The sequence below is a fragment of the Chelonia mydas genome, chromosome 3, assembly GCF_015237465.2.
Source record: "Chelonia mydas isolate rCheMyd1 chromosome 3, rCheMyd1.pri.v2, whole genome shotgun sequence".
NCBI classification, from domain to species: domain Eukaryota; kingdom Metazoa; phylum Chordata; order Testudines; family Cheloniidae; genus Chelonia; species Chelonia mydas.
The window spans coordinates 129,981,209-130,005,396 of NC_057851.1; the positions used below are offsets into that span (position 1 = coordinate 129,981,209).

The window sequence follows — 24,188 nt, forward strand, 5'->3', positions numbered from 1 at the left end:
GTAATTTCACACAGACATCTCCAAGGAAGAACCACCTCTAAAAAAGGGAAGTGGCTGAAGAGTAAAGTGTGTCTGGAACGTATACCCTCTTACTATTTCAGTCAAGGGGTATGGACACAAGTGTCCTTCTAGTGAGTTATATTGCCATTAGGCTGCTGCAGATAAAAACACACACGAGAGAGCGAGATGAGTTGGCACCACTGTACAACTTTATATGTAAGAAACAGTACTACCAGACCACCTTTCCATTGGAGTTTATTTAAAAATTTTTTTTTTACAAATTCCAAAATTAGCAATGTGGCAAGATTATTTGTGTTTCCCACCTTTTGTTTTAGTCACACTTTTTGGTCTCTTTGTTTTCTTTTTCAATGGGGTTGCTTTTTCACCAGCAAATGAATTATTGGTATATCTCTTTGTATTTTTTAATGAAGTAACAAATCTGTGCTTTGGACCAGAGTTCTTTACGTTGTCTGAACTTTTCTGGTTTTTCTCCTTCTCAATGCAGCGTTTCACTCTAAGCTTTCTTCCATTCACTTCGGAGTTGTTTAGTTTCAGAGCAAGATGTACAGCATCTGTAGTCTATTAAACCAAACACAGTTTTAAAGGTTGGACAGACGTTACCTATAAAACCAGAAATCTTTTGTATACATTCTGCTTATGCAAAATTGTAAAATAGAAATCAGTCTGGATAATAGAGCATAGGTATTGTATTCAGGAACACGAGCAGACCTCTGTGCAATACATAGTTACTCTCTGACAAATACTAGCTTTGAAAGCCTGATTCAGCAAAACATAGAGACTTTATTCCATGGCCTGTATGCCACTAGTATTAAACAGAACTTCCCACTGAAATCAACAGAGTTCCACTTAAAAATCTGACAGCATGTGATAGCTCCGTGCAAGGACAACCAAGGGTCCAGTCCTGAAATCAAACAGATAAGTAATAATATTCTTTGTGCAGTCCACAGGATCAGGCCTTATACAGGGTTTCTACAGCTTGGTGTCAGCCTATTTGTAAAAGTCTTCTCTATGATTTAATGAAGCAGGTTCCATAGGAGTCAGGAAATGTAACACTATATTTCTTATATCTGTATCAAAGTTAAATATTTTAATAGTATTTTCTTTCAGAAAAGGGGACTGGGTAGAGGGAACATTTCCTTTGGTAACTGTAAATGGAAAAGACTTCCCTTTCCATGTTTCAAATGACCTCCCCTTTTCACCTTCAAATCACTCCATAAAACTCACTTTCCACTCAGTAGTCCACAACTCCTCTGATGCACAACACTTAGCAGTTTGTGTTGTATCTGCTTAATTTACATTAAATGGTTAAGAGAAGCGACATGTCTCCCTATCTGTCTGTAGAGTGCAGTGTATACTACCATTACTGTGGAAAAGTCAAAAACATAACAAGATTCAGGCAGATCTTCATTTAGTATTTGGAGAACTCCTGGTCTCCCAAAACATTCTTTCCATACCTCAAACAGAACATAGCCAAACCCTTTGCCAGTGCCAGTGTTTTTGTCTCTCACAATTCGAACAGCTACTACATTTCCACATTCAGAAAAGTGTTCTCGCACAGTATCATCTTCAATTTCTGCAAGCAAGAGAAGTCACTGTGTGGTTAGGGTTATGTTAATGAAATAGACATAGCTTTAGGAGTATTACCAAAAACTCTGCTATAGTTTAAAATTCATATACACATACACATATTTTAAATGCTTTAGTTAGGCAAGTAAATTTGATCTGACAGGAAATTATCTACACATTAACAATAGAGAATACATAAACTAGGACATTTATTTTGAAAAGTGCAGATTAAGTTTTAAGAAACAATACGAACACATCATTAAGCAGAAACAAAGGCTAGGTTAAAATGTCAGTTTATCAAACAATTTACATCTGTGGTTTGAACGGAGCTAAAATTATTATTTTTTAAAACGTGAAACAGTTATTTCACTTTCTATAGCTCTGACTTGTGCCTAAGTGATAATCAGTCTAAATGATAATAGGTCTGATGTGACACTTCTTACAAACATAATATACTTGACTGAAGATGCTCCTGGTATAATGATGCTAGTTAGGTGTGAGATTTTTGAATTGATATAGTTAGTTATACAATCACTAGTGTGGATGCAGTTCAATTGGTACAGGTTATTTCTCTTCCTGTAGGGGAATAAGCTATATTGCTCTAAGCCTCTTTATACTGGTATAACTGCATCCACACTAGTGGGAATTGTACTACTTTAACTATACAGGTAAACTTAAACGGATACAAAATTTATGTATGTAGACAAGGCTTCAAGTCCAGTGTCAGTGCACTCTGGAAATAACTGAACTGGTTCTTCTGCAGAAGCAGAAGAAAAAATATTTTTGTAAGTCTTACTAAACAAACTTTAAAAACAGTTACCAGAACATAATTTTTGCAATCTAGATTTTAAGGCAGGTCAACTTTTAGATCTAAGTAACTTGATTGTACTTCTCAAAAAAATTCCCTCAACAACCAGAACTGAAAATGACGTTTTAGCAGCACTAAAGAAGAGATTACTTACCATCTACAGTAACTGGAGTTCAAGGTGTCTGTCCTGATGGATGCCCCACTAAAGGTGCACCGTTCGGTCTGCAGAAGCACCTTAGCCATCCTTGTGCCTTGCACTGAGGACATACAGGACTGCAATGGACAAACCACCCTTGGTTCCTTCTCTACTGCAAAGTCCCACAGACACAAGACTACAAAGCAGAGCAGAAGGTAAGCAGATAGTGGAGCACCCATAAGGATAAAAATCTCAAAGAACTCCAGTTACTGTGCAAGGTAAGTAACTTCTTCTTCAAATAATGTCCCTATCGATGCTACACTTCAGCTGACTCCCAAGCAATACTCCTTAGAGGAGCTGGGTGCTTTGAAGTAGAATCTAAAATTGATTGGAGGTTGGCAGTACCAAATAAAATACCTGCCTGGGATGCATGCACTAGAGCACAGTGCTTTGAAAATGCGTGGATTGAGGCACACGTGGCAGCTCTGAAGGTTTTGGCAATAGGAATGTTCTTTAATAATGGAAACAAAGGTGGACTGTGATCTGCTGGAACAGACTATAACCCTAGGAGGGCACAGGATATCAGCAGTTTCATGGCAGGAGAACATACAACCAGCAACCCCTTTGGAAAAATCTGTGGGTGGACGTAGGTGTTCCTTTAACTCTGTCTGCAATGGAAACAGGTAATCGAGGAGAGTCCCAAAAGGGTCTACTCCTGTTCAAATAGACTATTAACACCTGCCTAATGTCCAAGGTATAAAGGATGGCATCAGTATTCCCTCTAATTTTTTACCATGCGCAGAATGAATTTTGTTACGTGCACCAAAATTCATGTGGTGGGGGTGGGTTATGGGCTGGGGCAGAGAGTTGAGGTGTGGGGGGATGAGGGCTCCGGGCTTAATAGGCAGCTGTGCAGCCATGCAGCTTAGAGGGAACTTAGGATGGCGTCATCCCTAGACCAATGAAATTGTGTGTGAAAAAACTGACAGATGAACAGCCTGATTTGAAAATCCAAGATGATCTTACATAAAACCAGGGGGAATGTGGTTGGATGGATACCTTGTGTATAAGGAAAACCTGCGGGGAGGGCATCAGCCATCAAAGCCCCTAAAACTCACCATCTCTCCAAGCAGAGGTGATGGTCATGAAGATAGTTTTCTTGGTGGCGAAGTGTAAGAGTGAACCTGTAGCCAAAGGTTCAAAGGGAGGTTTCAGCAGAGAAATAAGGACTAAGTTCAAATCCCAGGCTGGGGTGGGCTCACTGATGTCTGGAAACAGGTTAGATAACCCTTTGATGAACCTAGAAGTTGTAGGTGAGCAAACACCGGAGAATGGAATGCCACGACGTTCAATAGGCGAACTTAACGGAACTCAGAGAAAGGCCTGCTTTCTTCAGATCAAAAAGGCACTTGCTCTAGGATCTCCAAGAGGGGAGAGTCGGTAGAACACAGGTGTAACATCTCTTCCATTTCTGCAGGTAAGTTTTTCTAGTTGATTCTTTCCTACTGTTCAACAGAACCTCTTGAACCTCTCTGGAACAGAAAAGTTCTGTCCCCAGAAGCCAACCAGGTAACAAGCCTTGAGTCATACAGTGTTCAAGTTGGGGTGAAAATTGTTTCCTGAGTCCTGAATGAAAAGGTTGTGTGTTAATGGAAGACTGATAGAAGGGCGAGAGGAGAGACGAATTAGGTATACTAACCACACCTGTCCCTGCCAAGTTGTTGTAATTAAGATGACCATGGCTCCATCCTGCTTGATTTTGATTAAAACTCTGAGGATGAGAGATGTCGGAAAATAGGCATACCTTAGGTTCTTCGACCAGGACATGAGAAAGGCATCTCCCAAGGAATGGTAACCTTGACCTCCCCTTGAGCAAAACTTTGCACACTTCCTATTGGTGATAGTGGCAAAGAGATCTATTTCTGGAAAACCCCAAATGAGAAATATCTGTTCTAGTAACTGGTATTGTGTTCTCACTCATGATCCTGAAAGTAGTTCCTGCTGAGAACTTCTGCTACCATGCTTTGGAGGCCAGGTAAGTAAACAGCTTGAAAATGTGGTGGGCTGTCCACCAGTTCCATAACTATAGTTTCTGCACAAAGGGAAGGGGTCTCGCTCACCCCTGACAATTTACGTAGTACGTACTGGCCCTGTTGTCTGGTTATTATTAGTACAGATTGTGCTTTGATCATAGGAAGAAAGTGTTGGCAGGCATTCTTGACGGCCCTGAGCTCCAGAAAGTTTATATGGAGGGAAGATTCCTAGGCAGTCCCCCTACCCTCAATAGTATGTTCCTGAAGATGAGCCCTGAATAATAGACTCCTGAAGATAAGGCATAAAAGACATGCACCAAAAACTATGGTGATGTTGGGAGGTAGAGGGGCGAAGAGGATTCCCAAGCAGACTTTACCTGGATTCTTCCACCAGTCGAGAGAGACTAGCACATAGGAAGAGCTTGTTCAAACTGTGTCTGTTGGGAGTATAAACCATTCTGAGCCAGACCCAGAAGCAGCATAGTTGTAACCGGGCATGTCATGGGACAAAGGTGCATGCTGCCATGTGACTGATGAGCTGCAGACAAGACCTGGCAGTTACCTGAGGGCTCACGTGGACTTGCATAATCAAATCTGCCACAGTAAGAAATCTGTCCTTGGGTAGGCAAGCTCTGCACATTGAAGCATGAACTCTATTCGCTAAACAGGTAAGAGAGTGGACTTTTTGGTACTGAGCTGAAGTCCTAGCATGCCGAATAGAGTTGTAGCTTTTTAGACAGTAGCTTAGACTTGGGTGTAAGAGCTTCCTTTGAGTAACCAATCGCCACCATGACCAAAAAGTCTGAGCCCCCCGTGGGAAAGTAATACTTTTTATCTGATCTCTTCAAAATTGGAGGTGCATAAGCTGGAGTTTGCCAAATTATCTTGGCAGGCTCCAGCAATACCTCACTTATGGGAAAAACTACTTGATTGGAAGATGGTGTATGAAGAATGCCCAAAAGTCTATGCTGCGTCTCTTGGACTTCTTCCAAGGGGATATGGAGAATGTCAGTGACTCTCTTCATCAAATCTTGAAATTGCTTGAAATCATGTGTGTGTGTTACCACGGAGAAAGGAGGGCATAACTGCTTCATCTGGGAGGTCCGAAAAAATATCCGTTTGAGGGATAGTTTCCTTATCAGTTCTTTTTGCTTCGTCTTCAAACAACTCCTCCTGTGGTGGGGATTGATGTGAGGGGAGGGAAGGGACAGAAGAGTGCTCTTTCTGATCCTCAATTTGAGAGCTAAGGGCTCTGGAGAAATGTTGATGGTAGGCTACCCAAGGATCCAATATGACTGTTAGAGAGGGTCATAAATAAAGGGAATGAGGCACCCAAGGTTTGTCATACCAAGGGGGATGTGGAACGGCTCGAGGCTTTCTGTGTCTAAAGGGTCCCTTGAAGAGAAGGTTCCAAGAGAGCCAGGCCTGGACTGATCATAGAAGGAACCTTGTATAGAAATTTGGGAGTCAGAAGACCTGTCGTCTCCACAGTCCACAGGGGTGGCATGGAGGAGAGGAGAGGGGGAGACAACGGTGGAGTAGTAGGTTGTCTGTCCATTCCCATGGACACTGGAAAATCAGTTGGTTCCAATAAGTGATTTGTTACCAGGGACAAACTAGGCTATGCTACTGGGAGACTCTTCCTGCACTGAACAATGGAGACTCAAGTTCACTGGCGACTAATAGGTCTCTGGAGAATCTGAATTCAGGCAGTGCCAGGCGGATCTGTGTAGAAACTTGATGAGTCTCAGCAGTGGACAACCTGTAGTACCAAGGGTGGTGCAGAGTGCGCTGGTACCAGTTGATTGTGGTTCCCAGATCCATCAGTCAGCAATGAGGAAGTGGAGTTGCAGTCAGTACTGTCTTCCTTGGTGCAGAGTCTCTAGAGTCCCTAGCACCTGCATCATGCTTAGATGGTACCAAGGTATGCTTCGGTACCCTTGCGGTTTAGCTGTACTCACAGGTTTAGATGTAGAGGGACCCTGGGTTCGGAGGCCACTTGAAGCCTCAGTGATACCCTTTGTGGGACTGGAGGTCTCCAGTACAGAAAGTCTCTTAGGGCCATCTTCTTTCTGAGGAGATTTGGAGCTCCTCTTGGCAGCTGATTTGGCACTATCACCTGTAGATCTCTCTTGTGAAGATCTGGAAGGTGATTCAGCTGCAGAGGTTGTTTGGATGCTGTAGTCACTTGAAGGCTGGTGTAGACGGAGGGTATCTGGGCCTGGGTCTGATGCAGCTCACAGGGGCATTCCATCATGAGCCGTCAGTTCTCTCTCTTTCCTGGAACTCTAGAATCCCGAGCTGATTTTTCACTTACATGGCATGTGAGTATCCCCAAGCAGCTGATACAGTTTGAATGGCTCTCATTAACTGGCAAGTGAGGCAATACTTGAACCCTGGGGATTTAGGCATGCCCCATGGAAAAAGGGGAAGGAGAGTTCCTCCAGGAAAGAGAGGGCACAGGAAGAAACTAAAAGCCTCTCAGACTATCACCCCCCCCCAATAAAAATAAACTGTTAAATCTAATCTATTAGTATTAATTAAACTAAAGACTAACTACACTACAAAGCACAAACTAGATAGATAGCTAAATAAACAGGCACCACTAGACACTATGTCTGAGGCCAAGATGGTTGAGAAGGAACTCAGTGTGGTTTGTCTATCACAGCCCTATATACTCTCAATACAGAGCATGAGGATAGCTAGGGTGCACGTGAAGACCAGACGGGCACTGCTACCAAAAATCCCTGATCAAAGATACAAAAGGTGCATGTGCACCTGAAGTGCAACACCCACAGGGACATTACTCAAAAAAGAAGGTGAAAAACAATGTATTTACATAGTTTGCTAGAAATGTATAACCACCGATAATGTTGCCATTTCACAGTTAAGTTTTAGAATAGATTATCTAATGTTGAAGGTTTTTTAATATTTAGGTATCTATATACATTACCCTAAATCTTAACAAGTATTACAATCAACATAAGCGTCAATTATTTAACATTTACTGAAGAAATAAAATTATGGAATATTGACTGAATGTGAACATCCATTTAAACTTACCATATGAGAGATTTCCCACAAATATAGACCTCTTATTGTCATGCTAAAAAACAACAACAAAAAAAGGAACAATAAGCTACTAGGTTATAGGCAAATACAGAAAAGTTCTTCTGAAATCTTGTTTATTACTTACAGAAGTGGCTTTTGAAGCAAGGTCAACTCTGATGTGAAATCCATTGGCAATTTGAGTTCCATTTCTATTGTAGCACAAGAAAAAAAGGAAAGCTATTAGAACGCAAACAGAAATGGCCAATGAATGACTAAAATGTTTGGATTACAACCTATCACTGGTCTCAAACATAAAACATTCTTAACAAAGGCAGTTTAAAAAAAAGTTAGACAAAAGTGCTTTCATTTTGAGTCAAACACAATAAACTAGACAATTCATACTTGTAATCTGACATCTGGTAAACCCATTCTCACAAAATATAATGCCATTAATGAGGAACAAAAATACCTTTTAAGAGCTTTAGTGGCAGCACCTTCTTCCTTAAAAACCACATAAGCATTAATATATTTCATATTAGGATGCATCTTATGCCTGAAGAGAAAGACAGAAAGTTTACCCTATTTAAGCAATTCTTATGTCCCCCCCCCCATGGTCCTGTGCACATGTCCTGCAAGCCTTGATGTAATTTAAGGTAATGACCTCAGTTCTCTCAAATATACAATTAGCCTGGGGATTGTGCCCCAAACAACAGTATCTACCACAGTAGCCAAAGGACCTTTACCCCCTCTTTAACAGTTATCTTTTTCATAGCCAGTTTCTGTAACTTGCTGGGCATCCTCAACCCCTAATGAAATCCCCAAGAACTGAGAATTCTTAGTACCTCGCAGGATCTGGTCTTTAGTAAAGAGAAACACTTGTGTAGTAGCAAGTGATTATCTACAGCAGAAAAAACTACTTGTAGGAATTTAAGAAGTTTGTATCACAGAAATCATGGAATGCCTATTTATACTGAGTTTGTGGTTTACTACAACAATCTGTAACCCAATACCCCTCCTTTTTGTCCTATAACTGCACAGGTAGTAATGGATCACTCTACCTTGAATGGTCCCTTACAATATGTGCTAACGACTTATGCTAAACAATCTGTTCCACCTTGCATTTTGCTGTGACACTGGGAGTTCCTTTCCCAGACCTGAAGAAGAGCTGTGTGTGACTTGAAAGTTTGTCTCTCACCAACATAAGTTGTTTCAATAAAAGATACTACCTCACCCACTTTGTCTATTTTACATACACAGAGTCGATTATAATTTTTTTAAAAGATAAAACCATACAAAATAAAAGATAGGAAGGAAACAATCATGACCAAGTGTGTGTGTATATATAACATCATTAAAGCTTTAAAAAAAAAAAAAAGGTTTCCCCTTTAGCAATAAAATCTGAAACTCAAAGGAGAACCTACTTTATGGCTGCTAACTTTTTGGATAAAGTATCCTCTGCTGGAACCTTCAAGACAAAAAAAAGCATTAGCTGAAATGCCTTACTGTGCTTATCAATCTATTTCAAATATTTGTGGAGGAAGTTCAACAGGTATTTCCACCCAAAGTAATATAGCCGCTCTATCAGGCAAAATTATTCAAACAACAATTAGGGGAAATTCCAAGGAAAACCTTAAAATGATAAAGAATGAAATTCAGTTGGTTTAGTTTGTTTCTTGCATTCTAGCATGGTGATTTTAATTTATACACAGCACTGATTTACAATGAAATTGCTATCTCTGTAAAATGTCCTCTAAATCTGTTATGGTACTTCAGTCAAAGATTATCTTTAGCAAAACAAGCAACAATATTTCAGACATTTTTCTCCCAAAGAGAACGTGGTTACAATGTAATCAAGTGTTATTATAGGAAGAACAATGTGTGTTGACAGCAAGGTCTACCGCAGAAGCCAGCTCTCAAAAGGCTTAATTTAAGTATTTCTAAGTCAAGAAATATGGCTAGTGAACTAATAAAGATATAAGATTTATGAATGCTATCCTTTACGATTACACAACTGCTTTTATCATATAACGTAAGAGGAAAGAACATACCAAAGAACGGAATCGAATTGATTCTATCTGTCCATATTCCTTAAAAAATGACTTCAGCATCTAAACAGAAATTACATGTATTTTTAGTCCATTTTTTCAACCCAGTAATATGAATTATTAGTGCTGAATAAGAAAGCATTTTTATTTCACTCATATAACCCTATTATTTCTATGAATTACTATTACTATAAGATAGATAAGGGAAAAGTTCAAAATATCTTGTAGAGCAGCCTTTGCTCTGTCAAAAGCAGGAAAAATACTGAGTGCAAAAACTGAATTCAGCACTCTGGCTGTTTAAATACAAGGAACATCTATAAGATTGTAAGAGTATGATCCTTATTTATTTTCTTTAACCATCAAAATTATTCCTTGGGTTCCAAATTCTCTGCCGACTCCAGATGATGAAAGAAAAAGAAGCTGGTCTGGATTTAGCCTCTCTCACCCACCTCGCTCCATGCTCCTGGTATTTATTTGAAATTTGCACATTTTATATCATATAACAGGAATTTCTAGACTCAAATGCAAAAAACCCATATATAATAGAGCAACCTATTTAATCCTAATTTCTCCTATTTCTCTGCTACTGGTAGTAAAGAAGCAAAACACGTATCAATTTAAAATACACAATTTGTTAGAAGTAACAGTGGAAGATTGTATATTTAGTAAAAAACTAGACAACCAGTGTGTATATAATATAACTATATATAGGAAAATGCAGATATATATTCTTCTTTTAAGAGAAGTATCTACGGTCCAGAAAACGACCATTTGGTTAATTTCAGCAAGGGAGAAATTCATTAACTGTACAGGGAAGCAGGGTAATTATATACAAAGTAGTGCCTAATGCAGAAAATACATGAAGATATTTTCTCTCTAGCATCTTTCAGTCATAAGTGTCAGTTTTCAGACAACTGTCCTTTTCAAGTTGAGCGTGTACCTTTAAACTATTCACTTACCTGTACAGTACAGCTGATAGGTAAATTCCCAACAAACACAGTTCTCTGATTCTTTAATATCTCCTCAGCTTCGTTAATTTGACTTTTCTTCGTGCACTGTTTTACATCCATTTCATTAGCTGAACTAGCAAGGCTTTTGGTGACAGCTTGAGATGTTCTATTTTTTAGCTTCTGTTTGACCTTGATCCCTTTTTCCTCCTCCTCTTCATCTGCCTGTTCCAATGCACACTCTCTTTGGCACAAGTGAAAAACACAACCGGATGATTGTTATGAAAAGCTTTGATTTTTTCAGTCACAAAAGAGAGTTGTAATTGTTCTTAAATTGTATTTATAAATGAAATTGTACAGGTGCAACAAGACAACTTCCATTTTTAATGGAAGGACTGAAATGTTATATATACTAAGCAAAAAACAAACAAACTGACCCATAACCCTGAAAGTGATTATTTACCGGTGTATTGACTGGTCATTATTGCAATTTGATAGGTGTGACTGAGTAGATAGCAAAAGTAAATCAATTTGATACAAATTAAAATTTTAAAAGAAACTGAATTATTTTACCTAAATTAAGACTAAAAGTGAGTTGTTGTCTTTCTAACATTCAGGGCACACACAATCCGTTGGGGAAGTTTTCTGTCTACATGCTACTAGATCTTAGTCTATCCAAGACATATACCAAAAAGGTTATGTGAACAATAACTGACATCTATTCAGTTTTAAAAGCAGCCTCTCAAATGTTACGGATGACGTCAGCAGAAACAGCAAATATAAGACTGCAGATTTTGATATGGAAGCTGTCAGTTAAAGATGCAACAGATGCGTCAGAGAGCATATAGGGTGGTAACTGTATTTCTAAATGCTGGAACTGAGCGAATTTCATTTTCACCAGGCTAATACAAAGAATAACTTTTTCATCACTGGAATGGTAGTACCTCGCTCACACATACATTTCTAAGGGAATAGACAACATAACAGAGGGTTGCTCTGCCTCTCGGGTATGGGATTGCTAAGAGAAGAAAGTCATGGACAGCCTGCTCATCTACCAGCACATCTCTTCTTTGGGATTTAGGCTTCTTTCTTGTATAAAGCAGACTGTAACCTTAGGGAACACACCTCCTGCAAGAGGACACCTTAGTCCATGCCTCTCAGGGTAGGGGACTAATGTTCCAGACAGTCTCTGCCCTTAACTGCCAAAGGGTGAGGCATTTTATTCCCTATTGGGACAGTCTATATGAAATTATCCATAGTCTCTTTAAAGTCAAGATTAGAAATAGTAAAACAGAACAAATAAGCATTTTATTCTCTGACATAACTATAACACCAAGATTCTGACCTATCTACGTGAGGCTAGGCTGCATCGTCTTTAAAAAACGTTTACGTACCTGTTTGCCAACTTTTTCTCTGCTATAGACAGTTTGTTCTTTTTGGCTTTCTTCAGTTTTGTAGGAGGTTCCCGTTTAGTAGATGAGCTCTGAGCTTCTGTTGCCCTTTCCACTTCTGTATGCTTTCGTTTCTTATTCTCCTAAAAAAAAAAAAAAAAAAAGTATGGTGTATAGAAGTTTATTTCTTTAATATATGACCTGTTACAAAACAGAAAAAGTTATTACATAATAACCTCCTCATTTTATGACACACTGCAAAGCCATTCCAACGTTTTCTACCATGTGATCAAAAAAAAGAAAATTCATTTTCAACACCTACAGAATATATGACATCCAAGTACATTCAACGACGAAATACTTAAGTACACAGCAGAATCTTCCTTTTTTTAAAATTTTAACTGAGGTCTTGGAGGACATCCAGAACGTTGATGCAATCAAGGGTTCTTAAATTTAAATAAAAATGTCTGCAGTCTTGCAGCACAGAAATGAAATCAGAACAAGAATACTCTCTAGAGTACAAAGGTCTCTTTAGTACAACTGTTTTTACCATCAAGAAAAAGGTGAAGATCAAAACTATTCAATCAAGATAAAATTTAAGTAAACTTTTAAGTTTTCGTGAACTTCTGGTAGCTCATTTCTAAGTTGGCCATTTCAGATGGCACAGACGTAGATATTTATACTGTTCTGACAGATACTCAAGATGAGGTTTGAAAGTGATCTCTCAAACTCCCACACCCCAGACCACTGGAGACAGTGATTTCATGAAGGGACCAAGCTCAGTTGATAGGAGTATGATGTGACCCATACTTTTCTTGGGGCCAAATCCTTCCTTTACATACTGTAAAGTATAAATCAGGGCAGATTCATGGATAAGAGATCACTGAGAAACTGTATCTCATGCTCCTTGGAGACAAGACAAGTGTTGTGTTGGCCCAAGTCTGTCACAAAACCGCTTAAACAGTTCTGATGAAGCTGGCGTAGGTATTTTTAAAAGCCTTTTTGTTCAGCAAGTCTGCAAAGAAACAACAATCGCTGTAATGTATTACATGACACTTAAGGCTTATCATTATTGTACAGCTGCTGTTTACTAAATTTTTTTAATGTCACCTGATTTTCCTCAATTTGCATAGGACCATAAATAAAAATAATACTCGCAAACATGGAAGAATATTAATGTGCTGTGCATCTACATATTATTCCTTGATTGTTTTAAAGAAAAAAGTCCATATGTCAGAAACAGACATTACTCCCATCTTAAGATAAAGAAAAGTCATTAAACTGTCATCACTCAGTCTCTGTAATACATGCATGAGCAGACAAAAGTAAAAATGGCATCACTTCTACAGCTTGTCATGCCGATGAAGTATTGTTGTTTCTGTGATAATTTAATCTAGACGTAGTAGTAGTGCCAATATTACTGCAAAGGTTAGTTTATACATTAGCTTACAATTGGATTGGAGAACCCATAAAGTTTGTAATTCATCTTGGTTTCGGGGTAAATTCACTTGAAGAAATGAACACAGTCATTGTAATTTTTTACACTATATATGTAAGCAGAACTTTACCTCCTCTGATTAATTAAATGCTGCCAACTACTTTAATTTTTATATTGTATGTTCATTTTCCTTTTAAAAACTTGATAAAAGTTTTTCCTAGCACTTTGTCAGCTCCCATTTATATTGTTTTAAAAGTAAACCAAAACATTACTTAACTTCTATTTATTGCATAATCACCATTTTCAAATTCAACTGAAACCACAGATATGTAGCAAATGCTAAATTAATAAAGGATCTGATAACAAGCAAAACTGATCATATTGTGCATTGACAGTATGTCTAATATAACTTCTAAACCTTAATGATTTGATTCAATAGGGAAGGTTTTTCAGTGGACAACAGTCTGGATGTATCATATACCAATCAAATGCTCATAATGCATAGATGTCAAAAAAGAGTCAAAGGTTTTTCAAATCACTCAACTGATGACCATCTGACAACAAACCAGAAGCCAGTTTGCTTACTTTGTACGAGTCATCTGAATGTGAGTTGTCTTACAAAGCTATTAAGGGCAGAAATTGCTGTTTAGCAAGTAAAGTTTTCTGTAATTCTTTCATTCCATTTTCTTCTTTTTGCGGAAATAAAATAAAATTTGATCTTTAATACAGGTTCTGTAACAGCTTGTAAATAATTACTGAGGAAATGATAAGATACCACAACTACCCCAGCACCCGCCAAAAATACTAACATTTGGGACGATGAAATGAGGAAATATGATGGCATGCAGAATAACCACAACAGTGTATTAGTTACACTCTATCATATGCCAGGCCCTTAGCTAGTTTTAAGTACAAAAGCGCAACATATTGTCTTTTATTAATCTAATAATCAGATATGGTTAACTCCGTGAAGCCAAGGGCACTTACTGGTCTTTAATGAACTGACAAAGGACCTGTAAGGAGTGCTTCATCACTATTATATCTATATGTTTAAATTATTTGTTCCCTCTCCCCACTTACATGTACTGTTTTGTTTGTTTTTATTTTGATGAAGACATTATTAGTCCTCTTGCTTCCTTCGTGGGAACAGAAGATATATATGGAAAGCTGCCACTACTTCCTTCAACTGTCAGACAAGTTAGTTTTCTGATATATGGATTTTATTTATATTCACAGTCCTCATCAGACGAGGAGCACTGGTCAGATACTTGAAAACTGGGAGTTAGATCCCAGCGTTCCAAGAAGTTTTCAATGGACTCTGCCTGGCCTACAGGAAAAACCAAAATCATTTCTTATGAGAAGGGTCATTAATTTACAATGAAGTAACTATATATACATATATATTAAAAAGTTACTTACTCTTGGCATAGCAACAAACAGTGGCTGTGTTTCAGACTCAGAAGTATTAAAAAGATGTGCCAAGGGGTGCGGTCTGCATGTTGTGGACTTATTTTGAAACAAACTGTTGACAACTTGTCCAATGACATAGTCTTCAGATGATGCACCTGCTTCATTTCTCTCACATTCCTTGCTATTAAAAAAAGGAGAAGAAATTGTTCATCTGGTGTCATTCAATACTGCTAAAGGTCTCAGTGTCGCCAGTGCTAGTCTAACTTTAGGTTTTAGGAGGTACAACAGATTTAGAGAACCAACTCCAATATTTTCAGGAAAATAGATCACTTGCACACTTATAATTCTAACTATTTCCTAAAACAATACAGGTAAAGACAAAAATTTTCAAAATGTTGCATGAGGAAATAACCACCATAGCCAATAACAAACGAGTCGTGGCTAAAACACTTTCCAATTGTTCAAAAGCTTTAAGGGAAACTATTTTGTATATTAAAGCATCAGTTATCTCAAACACACTATACCGTGTGTTAAAAGCTGCAAAAATCTAAAAGAAATTAAACAACTTAGTGCTGAATTTCTTAAGACAAATAATCTTGTAGATGAGGAAATTAATTGACGAAAAAAATTAAGAGCTAAGCAACTACATCTTGAATGACATTTTGACAGGGGAGCAGAGTGGGCATAACTGTTCATAAATATGTGGATGTGTCAATAATACAGGAAGTGTAAGCATTAACAATACTTCACATTTCTAGAAAACCTTCCAGCTAAACGTTATTTGCAAACAACATCAGAAACAAGAAGCCTGCCAAACACTCGGAGGGGCCACCAAGGATAAAGGCACTACAGGATCACTCAAAGAAGATAAGGCCATTGCAGAGAAGCTAAATGAATTGTTTCCACTGGCGTTCACTGTAGACGATCTGAGGGAGAGTCCCATACCTAAGCCATTCTTTTTTAGAAGACAAATCTGAGGAATTGTCCCAGATTGATGCGTCAGTAGAGATGGTTTTGAAACAAATTAATAAATTAATCAGTAATAAGTCACCAGGACCAGACAGTATTCACCCAAGAATTCTGAAGGAACTCAAATATGAAATTGCAGAACTACTAACTGTGATATGCAACCTATCGCTTAAATCAGCCTCTGTACCAGATGACTAGAGGATAGCTAATGTAACACCAATTTTTAGAAAAGCCTCCAGAGGTAATCCTGGCAATTACAGGCTGGTAAGCCTAACTTCAGTACCAAATTGTCTGAAACTATAGTAAAGAACAGAATTAACACACACATAGATAAACACAATATGTTGGGGAAGAGTCAACACAGCTTTTGTAAAGGGAAATCATGCCTCACCCATCTATTAGAATTCTTTGAGGGAGTCAACAAACATCCGAGAAATGGAAAACTTGTCTTATGAAAGGAGACTCAGGGAGCTTGGCTTGTTTAGCCTAACTAAAAGAAGGTTGAGGGGAGATATGATTGCTCTCTATAAATATATCAGAGGGATAAATACCAGAGAGGGAGAGGAATTATTTAAACTCAGTACCAATGTGGACACAAGAACAAATGGATATAAACTGGCCACTAGGAAATTTAGATTAGAAATTAGACGAAGGTTTCTAACCATCAGAGGAGTGAAGTTTTGGAATAGCCTTCCGAGGGAAGTAGTGGGGGCAAAAGATCTATCTTGCTTTAAGATTAAACTTGATAAGTTTATGGAGGAGATGGTATGATGGGATAACATGGCTTTGGTAATTAAATATCATGGTAAATAGGCCCAATGGCCTGTGATGGGTTTTAGATGGGGTAAGATCCAAGTTACCCGGGAAAGAATTTTCTGTAGTATCTGGCTGATGAATTTTGCCCATATGCTCAGGGTTTAGCTGATCGCCATATTTGGGGTCGGGAAGGAATTTTCCTCCAGGGCAGATTGGAAGGCCCTGGAGGTTTTTCGCCTTCCTCTGTAGCATGGGGCACGGATCACTTGCTGGAGGATTCTCTGCTCCTTGAGGTCTTTGAACTACAATTTGAGGACTTCAATAGCATAGATATAGGTGTGAGGTTTTTTTTGTGGGAGTCGTGGGTGAAATTCTGTGGCCTGCGTTGTGCAGGAGGTCAGACTAGATGATCATAATGGTCCCTTCTGACCTAAATATCTATGAATCTATGTGGATAAGGGTGATCCAGTGGATATAGTTTACTTTCAGAAAGCTTTGACAAGGTCCCTCACCAAAGCCTCTTAAGCGAAGCAAGCAGCCATGGGATAAGAGGGAGGGTCCTTTCATGGATCAGTAACTGGTTAAAAAGATAGGAAACAAAGGACAGAAATAAGTGGTCAGTTTTCACAGTGAAGAGAGGTAAATAGTGGGGTCCCCTGTGCTGTTCAACACATTATAAATGATCTGGAAAAGGGGGTGAACAGTGAGGTGGCAAAGTTTGCAGACAATACAAAATTACTCCAAGTCGTCAAGTCCAAAGCTGACTGCAAAGAGTTACAAGGGGATCTCACTAAACTGGGGGACTGAGCAACAAAATGGCAGATGAAATTCAGTGCTGATAAATATAAAGTAATGCTCACTGAAAAACATAATCCCAACTATACATACAAAATGATGGGGTCTAAATTAACTGTTCCCACTTAAGACAGAGATCCTGGAGTCAGGGTGGATAATTGTCTGAAACCATCTGCTCAATGTGCAGTGGCAGCCAAAGAAGCTAACAGAATTAGGAACCATTAGAAAAGGGATAGATAATAAGACAGAAAATATCATAATGTCACTATATAAATCCTACACCTTGAATACTGTTTGTAGTTCTGATTACTCCATCTCAAAATAGATAAAAGAACTGGAAAAAGTACAGAGAAGGGGAACAAAAATTATTAGGGGTATGGAACAACTTCCATAAGAGAAGAGATTAAAATGACTCAGACTGTTTATCTTAGAAATGAGATGACTAAGGGGGGATATGACAGAGGTCTATAAAATCATGAATGGTGTACAGAAAGCGAATAGGGAAGTGTTATTTACCTCTCTTCACATAATACAAAAACCAGAAGTCACCTAATGAAAATAACGGATTTAAAACAAACATAAGGAAGTACTTCTTTACACAATGCATAGATAATCTGTGGAACTCGTTGCCAGAGGATGTTGCCCAGGACAAAAGTATAACTGCATTAAAAAAAGAATTAAAAAAATTCATGGCAGTTAGGTTCATCAATAGCTATTAGCCAAGATGGTCAGGGATGCAATCCCATGCTCTGGATGTCCCTAAACCTCTGACTGCCAGAAGGTCAACTGGACAACAGTGGATGGATCACTCTAACCGTAAGCATTCATGGACAGAGGACTGTTCTCTCGGGATGGACTTCACCTGAGTAGGGAGGGAAATAGACTTCTAGGATGGAGGCTAGCACAACTGATTAAGAGACCTTTAAACTAGGAATTTGGGGGAGATGGTTGGCGGATGTCCAGGTAATCTCCATGCCGGATTTTAACACTGAGAGGGAAGAAAACGAAGTAAGAAAGGATACAGCCGTGGGTAGGAGAATGGACATAAGAAGGAAGGGTAGTGTAGATACCAGTCTAATAGGTGATACTGGTGGTAGAATGTCTGTGCCCAGTCGGATAAAGAACGTGAGCGAAGCCAAACAGCAAAAATTAAGATGTTTGTACACTAATGTGAGGAGCCTAGGTAACAAAAGGGAGGAACTAGAGCTCCTGGTGCAGGAAGTGAAACCAGATATTATAGAGATAACAGAAACATGGCGGAATAGTAGTCATGACTGGAGTACAGGTATTGAAGGGTATGTGTTGTTTAGGAAAGACCGAAATAAAGGCAAAGGTGGTGGAGTAGCATTATATATCAATGATGAAGTAGACTGTAAAGAAACAAGAAGCGATGGAATGGATAAGACAGAGTCCATCTGGGCAAAAATTACACTAGGGAAGAAAACTATAATAGCCTCCCCTGGGATAGTGCTTGGGATGTGCTATAGACCGCCAGGATCCAATTTGGATATGGATAAAGACCTCTTTAATGTTTTTAATGAAATAAATACTAATGGGAGTTGTGTGATCATGGGAGACTTAACTTCCCAAATATAGACTGGAGGACAAGTGCTGGTAATAATAATAGAGCTCAGATTTTCCTGGATGTGATAGCTGATGGATTCCTTCATCAAGTAGTTGCTGAACCAACAAGAGGCGATGCCATTTTAGATTTGGTTTTGGTGAGTAGTGAGGACCTCATAGAAGAAATGGTTGTAGGGGACAACCTTGGTTCAAGAGATCATGAGCTAATTCAGTTCAAACTAAATGGAAGGATAAACAAAAATAGATCTGCAACTAGAGTTTTTTATTTCAAAAGGGCTAACTTTAAAAAATTAAGGAAATTAGTTAGGGAAGTGGATTGGCCTGAAGAACTCATGGATCTAAAGGCAGAGGAGGCCTGGAATTACTTCAAGTCAAAGTTGCAGAAACTATCAGAAGCCTGCATCCCAAGAAAGGGGAAAAAATTTATAGGCAGGAGTTGTAGACCAACCAGGATGAGCAAGCATCTCAGAGAGTTGATTAAGAAAAAGCAGAAAGCCTACAAGGTGTGGAAGACGGGAGGGATTAGCAAGGAAAGCTACCTTATCGAGGTCAGAACATGTAGGGATAAAGTGAGAAAGGCCAAAAGCCATGTAGAGTTGGACCTTCAAAAGGGAATTAAAACCAACAGTAAAAGGTTGTAAAGTCATGTAAATAAGAAGAAAACAAAGAAAGAAGAAGTGGGACCGCTAAGGATGGAGTGGAGGTTAAGGATAATCTAGGCATGGCCCAATATCTAAACAAATACTTTGCCTCAGTCTTTAATGAGGCTAATGAGGAGGTCAGAAATAATGGTAGGATGACAAATGGGAATGAGGATATGGAAGTAGATATTACTACATCCGAGGTAGAAGCTAAACTCGAACAGCTTAATGGGACTAAATCGGGGGGGCCCAGATAATCAAGAATATTAAAGGAACTGGCACATGAAATTGCAAGCCCATTAGCAAGAATTTTTAATGAATCTGTAAACTCAGGGGCTATACCGTATGACTGGAGAATTACTAACGTAGTTCCTATTTTTAAGAAAGGAAAAAAAAAAAGTGATGTGGGTAACTACAGGCCTGTTAGTTTGACATCTGTAGTATGCAAGGTCTTGGAAACATTTTTGAAGGAGAAAGTAGTTAAGGACATTGAGGTCCATGGTAACTGGGACAAAATACAACATGGTTTTACAAAAGGTAGATTGTGCCAAACCAACCTGATCTCCTTCTTTGAGAAGGTAACAGATTTTTTAGACAAAGGAAACACAGTGGATCTAATTGATCTCGATTTCAGTAAGGCATTTGATACGGTTCCACATGAGGAATTATTAGCTAAATTGGAAAAGATGGGATCAACATGAAAATTGACAGGTGGACAAGGAACTGGGTGAAGGGGAGACTACAACGGGTCACACTGAAAGGTGAACTGTCAGACTGGAAGGAGGTTACTAGTGGAGTTCCTCAGGGATTGGTTTTGGTACCAATCTTATTTAATCTTATTACTGACCTTGGCACAAAATGTGGGAATGTGCTAATAAAGTTTATGGATGACACAAAGTTGGGAGGTATTGCCAATACAGAGAAGGATCAGGATATCATACAGGAAGATCTGGATGACCTTGTAAACTGAAGTAATAGTAATAGGATGAAATTTAATAGTGAAAAGTGCAAGATCATGCATTTAGGGATTAATGACAGAAAATTTTATAAGATGGGGACGCATCTCTTGGAAGTAACAGAGGAGGAGAAGGACCTTGGAGTATTGGTTGATCACAGGATGACTATGAGCTGCCAATGTGATATGGCTGTGAAAAAAGCTAATGCGGTCTTGGGATGCATGAGGCAAGGTATTTCCAGTAGAGATAAGGAGGCGTTAGTACCGTTATACAAGGCACCGGTGAGACCTCATCTGGAATATTGTGTGCAGTTCTGGTCTTCTATGTTTGAGGAGGATGAATTCAAACTAGAACAGGTATAGAGAAGGGCTACTAGGATGATCCGAGGAATGGCAAACCTGTCTTATGAAAGGAGACTCCAGGAGCTTGGCTTGTTTAGCCGAACCAAAAGAAGGCTGAGGGGAGATATGATTGCTCTCTGTAAATATATCAGAGGGATAAATACCAGGGAGGGAAGAGGAATTATTTAAGCTTAGTACCAATGTGGACACAAGAACAAATGGATATAAACTGGCCATTGGGAAGTTTAGATTTGAAATTAGATGAAGGTTTCTAACCATCAGAGGAGTGAAGTTTTGGAACAGCCTTCCAAGGGGAGCAGTGGGGGCAAAAGACATATCTGGCTTCAAGACTAAGCTTGATAAATTTATGGAGGAGATGGTATGATGGGACAGCCTAATTTTGGCAATTAATTGATGTTTGACTATTAGCGGTAAATATGCCCAATGGCCTGTGATGGGATGTTAGACGGGGTAGGATCTGAGTTACTACAGAGATTTCTTTCCTGGGTGTCTGGCTGGTGAGTCTTGCCCACATGCTCAGGGTTTAGCTGATCGCCATATTTGGGGTCGGGAAGGAATTTTCCTCCAGGGCAGATTGGCAGAGGCCCTGGGGTTTTTTTGCCTTCCTCTGCAGCGTGGGGCATGGGTCACTTGCTGGAGGATTCTCTGCACCTTGAAGTCTTTAAACCACGATTTGAGGACTTCAATAGCTCAGACATAGGTTAGGGATTTGTTACAGGAGTGGGTGGGTGAGATTCTGTGGCCTGCGTTGTGCAGGAGGTCAGATTAGACGACCATAATGGTCTCTTCTGACCTTAAAGTCTATGATTCTATGTTCTATTCACTCTGGCATTGGCCACTGTTGGAAGCCAGGATACTGGGCTAGATGGACTATTGGTCTGTCTCACTATGACCATTCTTATGTTATGTTCTTATTGGTATAGCTACAAATGTCCACTAATGTGTCAGAGAGGATAAGGTTTTTGTTATGTTGGTGAGAGACAAATCTTCAAGCTTAGCAGAGCTTTTCTACCTCACCCACTTTGTTTCTCTCATATCCTGGGACCCACCTTAGCTATAACACTGCAAATACTAAGGAGTCGATCCACACTAGAGTTTATCTTGTAGCACAGAGATCCCTAAATCCAGTGGATTTAGTTACTCAATGATGGCCCTTTACTATGGAAAACCTTGGGTGCCATAGGGCTGCAACAGAAGCTCCTAACCAACCTCCTTTTGTCTTCTCTAGCATAGGGAGCATGGCCAGAGCATCCTGGCAGCAGCAATGTCCCGTAGGCAACTGCCACAAGAGACAGCATTCTAAGATTTCTTCTAACTTGCAGAAAAGGTATGAAACAAGACTGACACCTGGGTAGCCCCACAATAAGGGGGCTGTAAAAGCACTTTAAAGTCAACTCTGCATTCTTGTAGCTTATGTAGGCTATACCGTATAATTTTCCAAGACCCATCTTTTCTTTGTGCTTGCCATCGATCCCATATACACAGCTGGCAAATGATATCTTTAGATGACAGTTAAAGTCATATACTATAGTTAGGCTTAGCACCATTTGATTTTTTTCTTATACGTAATTTGACACGTTTGTTGTCAGGTTTTTTTTCCAAATCAATTTCAATTTTCAGTTGTGCAAAGTTACAGTGGGGCTTTGAGACTTACGGAGTGATAGCACCCAGCACACTACCGGGGGGGGTGGGGGTGGGGCACGAAAGGGAATCCGGGGCTCTAAGACTCTGCAGGGACCGTCTGTGTGGTGCTGACGTAAGCAAGACCTGCACGAACAACGCAGGTCGGAGGCGTCTCACGCCGGCTCCTCGTGCCAACGCGGGACTCACCCTCGCCCCGACGTGACTCGGGACGCCCCCTACCGACGGGATTTCTCCTCCCCCCTCATGGGGCTGAGCAGCGGGCGGGTCCCTGGATTTCTCCTCCCCGGGGCTGGGAACGGTGACGCGCCATCCCCCCACCCCCACTCCTGGGTAGGAGGCAGCAGACAAGGGACAGGAGGGACGGGGGGCACCCGAACCCCCGCGGCAAGCAGCGGCCGTTCCAGCTCGCTCCCCGCTCGCCGCTTAGTCGAGGCCTCGGACACGGAGCGCACGCGCCGGGGCGGGCGACGGTTGGTGATTGAGAAAGGGTGCGGGCCGCGCGCTCTCACCCTGCTCCGCGCGGCGCGGGCCTTGGAGCTTTCGCCGCTTGAGAAGTTTTCATCTGGGTGGGAGGGGGGAGTTCCATTTAGACTCGACCCTCGCTCTGGGAAGCGCCGCGGCAGGCGAGCCGCGGAGCGCACGACCCAAGCCCAGCGAAATGACGTTACTTCCGGCGTGCTGGTGGGTCAGGCTGAAGCATTAGCGCGCCCCTAGCGGGGAGCGAAAGCGAGGCCGCTATGGGCGTGAGCCAGCGCGCTTCCCAAAGGGCCCGCCCCAGGGGTGGAGCCGCGCGCGCCCTTAGGCAGCGCCCGCCCAAAGCTGAGCCCCGGGGTCCTGCTTGTACCCCGCGGCTGCAGTCCGCCCGCCTGACGCCTTGGTGCGGCGCTGTCAGGCCCCGCCAGCGGCCCCCGGCCGTGGGGAGCGGAGGCCACCTGCCCGGAGGGTGCCTGGCACTGCCCAGTGTGCGGGACTCGCGCCCCTGCCCGTGGGGAGCGCTGGCGCGTCCGTGGGCTGCCCCGACCAGAGCAGGGTCCCCGCTTCGCCCGTCAGGGGCCGTTCGCTTGGGCGGAGACACAGGGCGGGGAGACCCGCCTCTCACTCGCTGTCTCAGGCGCAGCGCCCGGCCCGTCCGGCGCCACAGCCGCCGGCGGATGAGACGGCGCGGGGCACGCGTGGGTCTGTCTGGTAGAGCAGCCTGCTGGGGAGCCCGGCTGACGGCGCCTCCTGCCTTGGCCCAGCGGGGGAATGTGCCCGTGGCAAGATGCAGCGGCGCATTCTCCTTCCGCCTCTGGAGGCGCGATACCAACGTCCGGCCTGGCCCCAGCGGCAGGGCGGGTTTATTTTATTGCCCTTGTTAGTGGCTGTGGTTTCTTTGGGGCTCTGAGGATTTGTTAAATTTCTGCCCCCTTTGACAAATGCGCAGGAGTGGGGTGTGGCTCTGGTAAAGGAGCACGTTTAACAAAAGGCACTACCGCATCATCGCAGGCTAGCCGGGGGCTGCGGGGACGATTCACTGTTTTTTTTTTTACTATCTGACCTAGGACAAATCTATTCCAGTATTTCTAGCGCTTCTCTCAGCCTGAAAGTGACTCTAGGACTGGAGTCTAGGTAAAGGAGGATGATCCTGTGGTAGCA

At 41.0% G+C, this 24,188-nt stretch overlaps 1 protein-coding gene across 3 annotated transcripts; it reads right to left on the reverse strand.

The window, feature by feature from the left end:
- Positions 1 to 238: 238 nt before the first annotated feature.
- Positions 239 to 24,100, reverse strand: RBM34 (RNA binding motif protein 34). 3 transcript variants are annotated; one of them, XM_037895271.2, is made up of 11 exons: positions 23,063 to 24,100; positions 14,856 to 15,027; positions 12,002 to 12,141; positions 10,620 to 10,851; positions 9,664 to 9,723; positions 9,037 to 9,080; positions 8,085 to 8,168; positions 7,761 to 7,824; positions 7,628 to 7,670; positions 1,476 to 1,594; positions 239 to 579 (listed from the first exon to the last, which is right to left on the reverse strand). In XM_037895271.2, exons 1-11 carry the CDS (start codon positions 23,137 to 23,139, stop codon positions 307 to 309), a joined length of 1,308 nt encoding a protein of 435 aa, XP_037751199.1. In that variant the 5' UTR covers positions 23,140 to 24,100; the 3' UTR covers positions 239 to 306. The 3 variants fall into 3 exon arrangements, with proteins under 3 accessions (XP_037751199.1, XP_037751201.1, XP_037751200.1); XM_037895273.2 differs by lacking the exon at positions 23,063 to 24,100 and adding an exon at positions 16,207 to 16,239; XM_037895272.2 differs by having other exon boundaries at positions 362 to 922.
- Positions 24,101 to 24,188: the final 88 nt, after the last annotated feature.

Bases quoted from the DNA above. Each gene is read 5' to 3' on its own strand.
- RBM34 (XM_037895271.2), bottom strand. From the start codon at position 23,139: ATGGAACTCCCCCCTCCCACCCAGATGAAAACTTCTCAAGCGGCGAAA. The intron at 10,852-12,001 runs GTACGTAAACGT...CTTGTGCCAAAG, and splicing joins GAGAAAAAGTTGGCAAACAG to AGAGTGTGCATTGGAACAGG. The intron at 580-1,475 runs GTATGGAAAGAA...TTGGTTTAATAG, and splicing joins TTGGCTATGTTCTGTTTGAG to ACTACAGATGCTGTACATCT.